This window comes from Plasmodium gaboni, chromosome 13, assembly GCF_001602025.1.
Source record: "Plasmodium gaboni strain SY75 chromosome 13, whole genome shotgun sequence".
In the NCBI taxonomy this organism is placed as follows: domain Eukaryota; phylum Apicomplexa; class Aconoidasida; order Haemosporida; family Plasmodiidae; genus Plasmodium; species Plasmodium gaboni.
This window is the reverse complement of record NC_031493.1, coordinates 231113-244335: the sequence shown is the minus strand read 5'-3', so window position 1 is coordinate 244335 and position 13223 is coordinate 231113. Positions and strand designations below refer to the sequence as shown.

Genomic DNA, 13223 nt, shown 5'->3' with positions numbered 1-13223 from the left:
TATATTTTTTTATTTTTTTTATTTTATTTATTATATTTTTTTTTATATTTTATTTTTTTTATTTTTTTTTTTTTTTTTTTTTTTTTTTTTTTTTTTTTTTTTTTTTTTTTTTTTTTTTTTTTTTTTTTTTTTTTTTTTTTTTTTTTTTTTTTTTTTTTTTTTTTTTTTTTTTTTTTTTTTTTTTTTTTTTTTTTTTTTTTTTGTACACTAGTATTAAATTATAAAGAAAATCCTAACGTGCTTTTTTTCTATATTAAATTTCTGTCTAAATGTTAAAAATAAAAAAAGGTAAATACATATAAATATATATAATATATATTATATGTAAATTTTTTTTTATATTATATATATATATATATATATATATATATCTTTTTCTTTTTTTTTTTTCCTCTTATAACATTATATGTTTTTATTTTTTTTTTATTAAGAATAACAGAAAATAATATTACAGTGAGGTAATTACCTAGTTTATATTAAATAAGACTTGTCACCCATGTTTGATTGAACTTGAAGTTATAGCAATTCTTACTTTTTTTAGTGGATTTTTTTTAAACACAGATAACCAAAAAAAATAAAATAGGATATAATTATTATATATATATATATATATACATATTTGTTTTATATAAACATATATAATATATACCGTATTTTTCTTATATATTAATAAAAATGTTCACTTTAATTTCAGTGTGTAGTTATTTATTTTATACGCACAAAGAATCTTTATTAAATCTTATAGGATTAAGTGAAAATAGGAACTCAAGGAAAAATAGGAGAAAAAAAAAAAAAAAAGGAAAATTAAAACGACCTTTCCCTGAAGAAAAATTATGTTTATCAGACACTGACATGTGCAGGAAAAAATTCATTTTAAGAACATATAGTGATGTTAATTTCAATGTGACCTATACTACCAAAAAAGAGCGTAATTCAATTTGATCTTTTACCTTATCATTTTATTTAATGTTTAATTTTTTAGTTTTTCTTTATATTTATTATTTATTCATTTTTTATATTAAATTATAGGAATTCAAATTAATTTTTTTTTTTTTTTCTTTCACTTTTTTTAATATATATATGTTGAATAATGTATGTTATGGTATATAACCACATACATTCTTAAAAATATTACATATGTTTTCATTTCGTCTGTCCACTTTTTATTTTCATCTTTATATATGTAAATACAAAATATATATTATTTTCTCATTTTTTTTTTTATTATATATAATTATTAAGACTCACCATAATTTGAACATATTGAATGTATTATTTGTGTATAAATAGCATAATGAATTATATATATATATATATATATATATATATATATATATATATATTGATTTATTTATATTTAATTATTGTGTACAAACTTTTGTTTAAAAATTATGATCATATAACATAGAAAATTACAATATAAATAATTTTGTCTCTTTAAAAAAAAAAAAAAAAAAAAAAATACATAAAATTATAGGTACATAATATATTTCAATTCATAAAATTGTGTAGGTAAATATTTATAATGTAGTATTATAAGACATTAAATATATCTAATTATTATTTTTCAAAAATATTAAAACAAAATGAGGAATTATTATTTATTATTTATTATTTATTGTCTTATTGATATTATATATGTGCATATTTCATTTTTTTATTTTAAAAAAATACGTAAATTACTCTCCTAATATAGACCTTTAAAAATTATCTTTTATTAAAATATGATGAGGAAAAAAATAAAAAAATAAAATAAAATAATGAATCTTATTGAATGAAGGTGTTAAATAACAAATATACATTTTAAAATAATATTTAAAGTAAATTAGAAAAAAAAAAAAAAAATGAATAGTGACAAAAAAAAAAATAATAATAACAATTGGTTTAATAATTGTACAGATGAAAAAGAAAAAAAAAAAAAAGATAACAAAAGAAACACAAGTATACAAATTTTTTATAAAAATGATATAGATATATTTTCTCCTTGTATAGATGTAGAAGGAAAATTATGTGTTATAACAAGTACAGGGGATATACTAAGATATAATTTTTTAATAGATGATATAAAACAAAATACAAATAAATCAACATCAGCAACATCACGCTCATTAACATCATCCTCATCCTCCTTGTCATCATCATCATCAATATCTTCTTCATCCTCTTATAGAAAAGAAGGACTAAGAGAACAAAATGAACTTTCATATGAAATGCAAAAGGATAATGATGAGGAAGGAGAAAAATATTACGATTCCATTGATGATGTAGAAAATATAATAAATAGAGGAGATAAAACAAAAACACTAAAAAAGGAAAAGAAAAAAAAAAATATTCAAGAAGAAAAATATGTTAGTATTGATTTTTCCTCAGAATGTTTATGTTCAGATAATGATTATAATTTCTATGTATTTAATCCTAGTAATAATAAAGAAAAAAAATTAAAAAATTCTTTCAAATATTATTTTTATCATTACTATGAATAGTAACAAGTTAAAAAAAAAAAAAAAAAAAAAAAAAAATATAAACGTAAATATGAATATAAATGATATATGATATATATATGTTGACTGTAATATATGATATTATATATTGTCCTTTATGTTACGCATATGTATATATGTACATTTTTTTTTTTTTTGAAGTTACTAAATGCATAATGATCATAGATAAACAGAAAAAGGTCGAGTTATACACAGAAGAATATGAAGACAAGGAATTCAAAGGGATAAATAATTTATTATATGATAGTAAAAATAATAATTTATTTATTGTTGATTCAGGTAATATATATGAAGAGAATACATGTAGTATGTATTACATAAATAAAGATATAGAAACTATGATTTCTATAGATATGGATTCCTTATCATATGTTAATAATATTTGTATATATGAAAAAGATAATACAAGAACTATATATGCATGTGTAACAAAAGAAAATAGAATTATCAAATTAATTAAGAAAGGAAATACCTACATAAAAACTGGATTCTTGTATTTAAACGGAAATTATTCTCCTTTATTCATTTGCACTAATAATATAAATTTTGTAATATTACTAAAAGATTTAAGTGAAGAGGAAAAAAAAGGAAAGGTTCTGGAAATAAATTCTAATGCTGAAATTATTAATTCGTTTTTTATGGATGGCAATCAATTTAATGGTATATGTTATGATCACAACATAAAAAAATATTTTTTTATCGAAAAAAATATAATTTATATATATTGAAAAGGCAACAAATACATAAATAAATAAATAAATATATATATATATATATATATATATATATAGTATATAAGTATATATCAATTAATGGATGGTTTTAGGAAAATTTATTATATACAAAAAAAATAAACAAATATATATATATATATATATATATATATATATATATTATGATCAAATTAATCTATTTTTTCTTTCTTTTTTCTTATTATGCTTATTCTTTTTTATATTCATGTATATATTTCTATTTTGTAATTATAATTTGATATCTTATTATGTTTTATTATCCTTTTTTATTATATTTTTTTTTTTTTATTTTTTTTTTTTTTATTTTATAATAACAAGATGTCGTCCAAATCCTTCCTTATTTTAAGCTTTACATTATTTTGCATGTTCAAAGTTGTGGCTAGATTTTTAGAAATATAAGGCTGTTCAACTAATCCTGTAGAAAGTAACATATTATTAACAGCATCAATGATTTCATCATCATTAATTTTGAGATGTGTATATTTGGTTTTATAAAACCTTAATATAGAAGAATAATATGCATATGCTAAATATAGTAATTGTGTATTAGACATCCATGTGGATAAATAATTTGACAAGTTTGTATTTTTTAAAGTATAATTTTGTGCATTTAATTTTTGTATATTTAAATCTTTAATTTCTTGATAAAATAATTCATCTGCTTCATTTAATAATATAATAGCCATTCCTTTTTTATTACTTCTAGCTGTTCTTCCAACTCTATGAATATATTGTTCTCTAGATATAGGTGTATTAACTTGAATTATTAAAGTAATATCTGGATAATTTAATCCTCTAGAACTTATATCTGATGTAAATAGAATTCCAACCGATTCCATAGAAAATCTATTAGATGTGATTTGTCTATGTGCCGGTTCTTTTTTTCTATGTATTTCATAAACTGACATTTTTAATTGGTTTATAAAAAATTGTGCATAAAAAGAAGTAGCTCTAGCTGTTGGAAAGAAAACGATAATTTTATATGTAAACTGATTTAATCTCATATGTTCAATTAATAAGTTATATAATATAATAGTAGTATCAATGGCTTTATGAAATAATACATATTGTCTTAACTGATCACTTGTATGTTTAGAAATGTCTTTAACACAATTTAAATAGATATAATCTGATTTACACATTTTTTTTCTTATTTCATCTAAATTATATCCTAATGTAGCTGATAAAAGAATATTTCTTCTATTAGATGGTAAATATGTTAATAATCGATGAATATCATTTTCATATCCTGAACTTAATAATTGATCGGCTTCATCAATTATTAACATTTTTAAATTTTCAAATAATGTATTAAATAAATAAGTAGATTCAAAATGATCTAATAATCGTCCGACAGTACATATAATAATATCTGGTTTAACTCTTCTTATATTTAATTGGTCATCTCTTCTTTTTATACCTCCTGTAAGTGTTAAGACGTTAATATTATGTTTGTATGTTAATAATAATTTGCATTCATTATATATTTGATTTGCCAATTCTCTTGTTGGTACTATAATAAGAGTATGAACACTTAATATTTTATTTTTTATTATATCATTAATAGATAACAATAAATATGCAATTGTTTTCCCTGTTCCTGTTTTTGCTTGAATTAATAAATCATTTTCTTTTTTTTCTTTTATTATATTATTATATACAATTCTTTGAACATCTGTAAATTCTTTATACTGAAATATTTCTAATAAGCATTTTTTTACATCTTTATCTATATGACAACAACTTTCTATTAATAACTTATTATAACAATCTTTATTTTGTTCATTCTGATCATTAATATTTACATTTTTATTTTCATCTACATTTGATTTTTTTTTCTCTTCTTTTTCTTTTTCGTTATTTTCTCTATATAATTCTTCTTTAATAATATTATCTTTTATATGATTGTCTGGTGTATACTTTAATATACTATCCTTTTTAATGTCACTGTGATTTTCATTTAGATTAACAGTTTCATTTAATGTAGTAATATATTTTTTTTCATCACAATTATGATAACTTTTTTTTTTCTTTTTTTTAACATATGTTAACTTTCTCAACTTATAATTTAATAACTCATGCTTATAGTTCACTTTAAGATGACTAATTAATTTAGCATTTAATGTAAATACTTGTAGAGGCCTATTCAAAAAGATGGAATAATTATTCCTCAACTGAAATAGAAAAAAAAATTTCATGGAATGACAATATTTATAAGAAAGAGGAAGAAATAATGTTGACCATAATATGTAACATGAGGTCCTTTAATAATTTTTTAATATATATAAATATAAATATATATATATATATTTAAAACAATACAATAGTTAAATTAAAAAAAAGAAAATGAATCACGACATTTTAACATTATATAATGTGTTACATATTTTATATCTCATCATTTGAAAGTTTTTAAATAATAAATCTTTTTATAAATATAGATAAAAACATTTAAAAAAAAAAAATAAAATAAATAAATGAATGAATATATATATATATATTATAAATGTTCAATTTTATACCTTTAAAAATAATAGACTCTATGGAACTATATATGATACTATATTTATATATGAATAATTATTTTGTATATATATAAGATATATTATATATATATATGTATATTATATTATATTATATTATAGCACTATGATGTATACTTTTTTTAATGGTTATAATTTTTAGGAAGTATATATATATATATATAAATTAAATCTATTAATATATATAAAAAAAAAAAAAAAAAAATTGGCATTAATATATTTTATTTTTTATTTATGATATCCTTACCGTGTGATGTATTTATTTTGAGTAATACTTTTTTTTTGTTCATCCTCCTTATTGAAAAAAAAAAAAAAAAAGAAAAAAAAAAGATGTTGCCATGAAATTTATATGTTTTAATTTTTTTATGAGATAAAAAAAATAATAGTATAGTAAAAATTATTTTTATATACCTTTTGAATGAATGGATACATTATGCTCTTCTTTTTTTTTATGACTATAATAAAAAGGAGTAATAATGCATATATAAAAAGAAGATATATATAATATATATATATATATATATGTATTTATTTATTTTCATGTTGGTCCATATTTTTATTATTTTATTTTCTTTTTGTTTTATAATAAATGTTAGATAATGGAAGAAGGGAAAGATGGTAGCAGTAAAGAGGATTTTCTTGAAAAGGAAATGAATATTGATGCGAATAATAATATGAAGGATAATATAAATGATAATACACATGAGAATGAAAAAAATAATGCTAGTGATGAAAACCAATTGAATAATAATAATAATAATGATGATGATGATATGAATGAACTACTGGACAATTTTTTACAAGACATTGAAAACATAACATCCAATAAAGAAAAGAAAGTTGAAGATAAAAAATTAAATAAAGAAGATGCAGGGAAAGAAATAAATCGTATTTTAGAACATAAGAATAGTTCTCCATTTGAAATATTTGGAATTTATGAAAATATTAATATGGATCTTATAAAAAGTCGATATAGAAAATTATCAATATTAATTCATCCTGATAAATGTAAAATTGATAAAGCTGCTGATGCCTTTCATATATTAACTAGAGCTTATGAGGAATTACAAAAAGATGACATTAAAGAACAGTATAAATCTGTTTATGAAATAGCTAAAAAGAATATAATAAAAAAGCATCAACTAAAAAAAAAAAAAATTAACGAAATAAATGAATATTTAAATAAAAGCGAAGAAGAATATGAAATAACCAAAGAAATACAACAACTTATTAATGAAGAATGTGAAAATTTATTAAAAGTACAAAGAGAGAAAATGGAATATGCTCAAAAATGTAAACTAGCCAATATGAAATATGTTCAAGAAAAAGAAGAAGAAAGACTTAAAGAGGAAATGGAAAAAGAAAAAGAAAAAAAGTTATGGGAACAAGGAAGAGATGAAAGAGTTAATAATTGGAAAAATTATAAAAAAGAAAATCTAAAGGATGAAAAAGAATTTCATTTATATAAAAATATTAATAAAAAAAAACAAGAACGAACAGAAGAACAAAAACAAAAATTGAAAAATGTTCCATTAACGTATGATCAAATTGATGTAAACAAAAAGAGGAAGATAAATTAACAAATATATGGGATAAAATAAATGTGTAATGTTATTTGTTTAAGATATATTAGGATGTATATAGAAGCAATATATAAATAAATAAATATTTATATATATATATATATATATATATATATATATATATATATATGCTTGTTTATTTATTTATTTATTTATTTATTTATTTATTTATTCTTACATTATTTTTTTTGTTTATGTTATATACATTTTGTCATAACTACATATAAACAGTCATGGTAATCATTTTACCTTTCTTTTATATTTCTATATTTTTTTTTTTTTTTTTTTTGTTCTTAATTTTAAATAAAAAGCCATACAAATTTTACAAATGCGTAATGTTAATGTTTTAGTATTTTTATATAATTTATCACCCATTAATATTAGTGATTTGATTATTATCCAAGTTTATACAAATATAAAAAAAAAAAAAAAAATTAAAACAATAAAAAATATTAATTAAAAAAAATAAAGAAAATTAAAATGTAAATAATTTAAAACAAGAAAAATAAATACATTAAAAAATATATATATATATATATCCTTAATTCTTATTAAGATATCTCGTATTATTCCAAGTACACTTTTTTATATATACTTATCATTTCATTTAGTTCATTAGAATATTTTCCACTCACATTAATTTTCATTATATTTTTATATTCCTGTTTAATTGTCATACTAAGACATGCTTTTATATTTTCATTGTCTAAATATAAGATAATAGTTAAAATACATTTGATAATATGTATTTTTACAAGAACATGTATTTTTTTAGTAAGTGCTAAAAGCAATTTATCTATAATAAAAAATTCTTTTTCTTGGATTTCTTTTTTTTTTATTAATTGTGTATTCTTTGATTTTTTTAGGTATATATTTGTTTTTTCTTGTTCATCACTAGTATTGGTGTTATTATCATTATTATCTTGAATATTTTTATCATTTTTTTCATCACTTTCGTTATCAGTTTCTTCATCTGTATCGCTGACACTTTTGTTATCACTATCATTCTCATAAATATTGACCTCATATTTTTTCTTCGCCTTATTTTGTTTTTCCTTTTTTACCTTCTTATTTATAGAAGGTGAAGACAAAAAATCTTTGGTTTGTTTCCTTTTCTTTAAAATAAAATTGGGAGACATTTTTTCTTCCTTTATTTCATTATGTTTTCCTTTCTGATAACTTACCTTTTGAACCATATTTTTGGGGTTAAATAAAAAGAAATATAAGATAGAGGAAAGAATATCTTTATTTTTATTCGTTTTGTCATAACTAAATAAATAATTATTTGAACTTATTTGAGAATGATTTTTTTCCATCAAACATACATGTGTTATAAAATTAAGTTTACATAAAAGATCATAAGTATTTATATTATTTTCTTTAATAAAATCCATATTGAGTTTATGAAATTTATAATTACTACATAGAAATATATCATCTTTTAAGAAATGAAAAATTTCTAAATCTTCATGAGATGTTAAGTTTGGTTCTTTCATATAGTGTAAAATATTTTTCGTGGTATTAATATTATTTACAGTTGGATTATTTGTTATTGTATCTGTATTATCTAATATATTATTTTCTAAATGATCATTATTATTTGTATTATTTGAATTATTTGTATTATTTGAATTATTTGTATTATTTGTATTATTTGTATTATATGTATTATTTATTTCTTTGTTTTCATCTTGCTTTTCTAATATATCATTTTTTACATTTATATCAATAGTAAATATTTCTGATATATTATTATATACACTAATATTATCATATAAATTTGTCAGTATAATACAAAAGAAATAAATCATCAATTCATTTTCAAACATATTGAAAAGTTGTTTTAATAAATTTTTAACATGTTCATATTTAAAATATTTTTCAATTTTATAAATATTTTTATTTTCTATATTTTCCATTGATCTTTTATAATACTCATCCTTTAAAATAGTAAATTCTGTATCTTCAAAAAAATCAAAATAACAAGAGTTCACACAAGTTTCTATAAAAAAATAATAATAAAGAAAAGGTTCTTCAAATTTACAAGAATTAATTGAATCTAAAACTACTTGTTTAAAATCATCATATTGTCTTGTGTACATTTTGATCCAAGAATTCTTTTCCATTTTTAAAAGGGAATTTAAAAGTAAAAATACGAAGATATGTAATTTGCTCTTATCGCTACTTAGAGTACTCATATATTTTTTAATTAAAAATATGATAACATCAAGTCCATATTTATCTTCTTCTTTTATAACACTGTAAATATTGTTATCAAATGAGGTTAAATAATTTTCAACATTATTATCATCTGCATTAACCTTAATTTCTGATATATGATTACTATTAATAATATTCATATTATCCATATTGGTTTTTAAAAATTCTCCATACACATGATCTATTTGTAAATCTTTCAAATGTATTACATTGTTACTATCGTTTAAATATTTATTATTATTTGAATTATTTATATTATGATTGATGTTGCCCCTGGAAGCACCACTATGATTATTATTATTATTATTACTAATGTTTGTCGTTGTTCTTATATCTAGTGTGTCATTCGTACTATTAATACATATGGTTTCTTTCATATTATCAATATCGTTCTTATTTTGTTGTACATTTACTTTGATATTATTATTTTCGTTTTCATAATAGCCATGAATATTTTGTATTTTTTGTTCATCGTTTTTATTTTTTTTCTTTGCACCATTTATATGATTATTATTATTCGGTTCATTTGTTTTTATCTGATGTATATCTGTTTCAATTTTCTTTTTATAATTATTTATTAATTTCATAAAAACATCAAATTCAAAATGGAAATAAAGCACATTTAAATAAATACTATCTGGAATAAATAGAATTGCCCTTAGATATAACATTCTTGTTTGTATAATATTTTTTTTTATATTATAAAAATAAAATAAATAAATTAACCATATAAGTTCATTTTTTATATGATATTTTAAACTATTTAATATAGCATTTTCAAGTTCATCATATTTTTTTTTTATAAAACAGAAATTAAAATATTGTAACCATAAAGAAATATTATTATAATTTTTTCTTAAACATACATCAAATATATTAATTATTCTTTTAATTAATGAATATTCAGATAAACTATATCCTAATAAAGTTTGTAATTTCTTTTCAACTTTTAAAACATTATTTTTAAATTTCTTAGATTCATTTTCATTTTTATTTAATAATTTTCTTAATTCTTTAAATTTATCAAAATTCTTTTCTTCTTCCATTTTATTTTTTAATATAGAAAATTCCTTATAATGATCTTTTATTAAATTTTTATTTTGTAATATTTCATCAATAAGTTTTTCTTTTTTCTCATTTTTCCTTTTTGTTCTTAAATTTTCTAAATTCATTTCAAACTCTAAATACAAAATAAAATGTAATAACACTGATGTAGGACTATTAATTCTATATTCATGATGTCTTCTTTTATTTGCAATGGCTATTATTTCTTTATCACTAAATAATTCTTTCCTTTTCAGATCATTAAATTCATATATCATATTTTCTATTATCTTACATACTTTGTCCATTCTTATTAAAACTATAAATAAATTAATATATAAAGTATAATTTTAAATTAATAAATCGATATACAACTCTAATGCTATAATTGTCTGATGATTTAACATCAAAAAATTTTATTATAAAACTAAAGCATATTTATATTACTATGAGTGAAAGAATTTATTTAATTTTCATAATTTTTTCACATACATATATTCAAATATATATATATATTATATGTAAGTATTAAAAAAACAAACAAAAAATCAAATACATAATTATTAACTATTGGCCTTATTTTAAAAACGTATATATACGCACTCAGGAAATAAAAAAATCAATATTAACGTTCCACGATGTTACTTTCGATGTTTTTCTTATATCTCATATATAAATATATTTCTATATTAATTTATTTAATAACTTATTGGGGGGAAAAACAAATAACATAAACAAAATATAAACACTAATTTTTTATCTTACATTTCTATTATAAATTGACATCTATAAAAAGCCTATAAAGTAACAAACATTTGGGGTATTAATATGTGTTTTTTCTTATTATATATAAAACATAATATTTCCATATATCAATAAATATATGATAATTTGGTGCTTTCCATATTTATAAAAAAAAAAAAAAAAAAAAAAAAAGAAATTAAATATAATAATTATATATATATATTATATATTATATATTATATATTATATATATATATATACATACATATATATTATAAAAAATTGTTATAGAAAATTATATATAATTCGTATATATTCATCAATTACTATAAAACTATGTTTCATCTTTTTTTCATTATTTTTTTTTTTTATAAGTTTACAAGGTTTTAAAGAAAGAAAAAAAAAAAAAAAAAATACACGTTGTAATTATTTAAATATATATTATTTAAAAACAAATGCATCTATATTAATTTTGCTTTTCAAAGCTGCATTTTTTTTTTCTATAATAATTCTTTTAATTTTTTTTTTTTTTCGTAAATACTATAAATATATATATAATATATATATATTATACATATATATTTATATAATCTAATAAATTATTTTGTCGCATATATTTTCATAATCACATGTAATTAATATGCCTATATTTTTTTAAGCCCATATGATAATATATATAATATAATATATAAGTATTTTTTTTTTTTTCGTAATAATATATATATATATATTATAAATATATGTATATGTTTATATATTTTTTATTTTGATTTATTTCTATTATTTCAGTTTGATAAATATGCATTCCAGTATTTGAATTTTTTTTTAAAATAATAAAAAAAAAAAAAAAAAAAATGGAAGAAGATGATGTGATAATAAGTGGGACTCACATGACAATAGAGAAGGACAAACTTGAAAAAATGAACGAAAATAATTTTGAAAAAATTCATGATAATGAATATGAAAATATATATAGAAGTAAATGTTCTGGTATTTTATTGAAAACACCATATTATCCATATAAATATGATATTATGAATACTAGCTATAAATATATACCTAAAGTTGGTGATTTAGTAATAGGTATTGTAAAGACGAAGAAATTAGATTATTATCAAATGGATATTAATTGTAATTGTGAATGTATAATACATAAAATTGATAGTTTTAAATATGCAACCAAAAGTAGCTTTCCTAATTTATTAAATGGTACATTATTATATATGGTTGTTGAAAAAATTAATTTAGAAAATAATAGTGTTGTAACTAGTTGTATCAATTCATCAGATGTAAAATCTTGGATAAACTATGAAAATTATTTAGGAGAATTATTTGACGGATTCGTTTTTTCGGTTAATATTGCTTGTGCAAAAAGCCTTATCGGAGACAGATGCTACATATTAGATTTAATTGGTCAAGATATAAAATATGAAATAGCAGTAGGACATAATGGACGGTTCGAATTTTATAAAATAAAATATATAATGTGAAAAATATAAAACAAATATATGTATATGTGCAATATGTATATATTTGTATATATCTTTTATTTTGTATATTTTGTATATTTTGAATATTTTTTTAATTTTTTTTTTTTCTTTATTTTTATATCTAGAATATGGATTAAGGCAAACGATCCGTTGGAAATTAATTTAATTCACATTGCACTTAAGCATTCATTTGGAAAAACTAGAGCTCAGGTAATTTTTTATAATATTAATTAAAGCATTCTTTATATGATCGAAAAAAATATATATATAATACAAATCGTGTATATTATAAAAATAAATACATATGTATATTACATATTGTTAATTCTTTATTTTACTGATGAAA

At 18.4% G+C, this 13223-nt stretch overlaps 6 protein-coding genes across 6 annotated transcripts; 4 read left to right on the top strand and 2 right to left on the bottom strand.

The window, feature by feature from the left end:
- Window positions 1–675: 675 nt before the first annotated feature.
- PGSY75_1307500 (hypothetical protein) lies at window positions 676–942 on the top strand (the record flags this gene model as incomplete). The annotated part of the gene is made up of 1 exon (XM_018787140.1): window positions 676–942. The coding sequence occupies one exon, from the start codon at window positions 676–678 to the stop codon at window positions 940–942; it is 267 nt and encodes an 88-aa protein (XP_018639882.1).
- A 902-nt stretch (window positions 943–1844) lies between these two features.
- On the top strand, window positions 1845–3229 carry PGSY75_1307400 (hypothetical protein; the record flags this gene model as incomplete). Its single annotated transcript, XM_018787139.1, has 2 exons — window positions 1845–2418; window positions 2643–3229. 2 exons carry the CDS (start codon window positions 1845–1847, stop codon window positions 3227–3229), a joined length of 1161 nt encoding a protein of 386 aa, XP_018639881.1.
- Window positions 3230–3558: 329 nt separating this feature from the next.
- PGSY75_1307300 (putative DEAD box helicase) lies at window positions 3559–5451 on the bottom strand (the record flags this gene model as incomplete). Its single annotated transcript, XM_018787138.1, has 1 exon — window positions 3559–5451. One exon carries the CDS (start codon window positions 5449–5451, stop codon window positions 3559–3561), a length of 1893 nt encoding a protein of 630 aa, XP_018639880.1.
- Window positions 5452–6395: 944 nt separating this feature from the next.
- On the top strand, window positions 6396–7376 carry PGSY75_1307200 (putative DnaJ protein; the record flags this gene model as incomplete). The annotated part of the gene is made up of 1 exon (XM_018787137.1): window positions 6396–7376. One exon carries the CDS (start codon window positions 6396–6398, stop codon window positions 7374–7376), a length of 981 nt encoding a protein of 326 aa, XP_018639879.1.
- Window positions 7377–7945: 569 nt separating this feature from the next.
- On the bottom strand, window positions 7946–10951 carry PGSY75_1307100 (putative U3 small nucleolar RNA-associated protein 6; the record flags this gene model as incomplete). The annotated part of the gene is made up of 1 exon (XM_018787136.1): window positions 7946–10951. The coding sequence occupies one exon, from the start codon at window positions 10949–10951 to the stop codon at window positions 7946–7948; it is 3006 nt and encodes a 1001-aa protein (XP_018639878.1).
- Window positions 10952–12241: 1290 nt separating this feature from the next.
- On the top strand, window positions 12242–13087 carry PGSY75_1307000 (putative exosome complex component RRP40; the record flags this gene model as incomplete). The annotated part of the gene is made up of 2 exons (XM_018787135.1): window positions 12242–12843; window positions 13003–13087. Coding segments are annotated over 2 exons (687 nt in total), but the record flags the coding sequence as incomplete, so codon positions are not given.
- Between the last annotated feature and the right edge of the window lie 136 nt (window positions 13088–13223).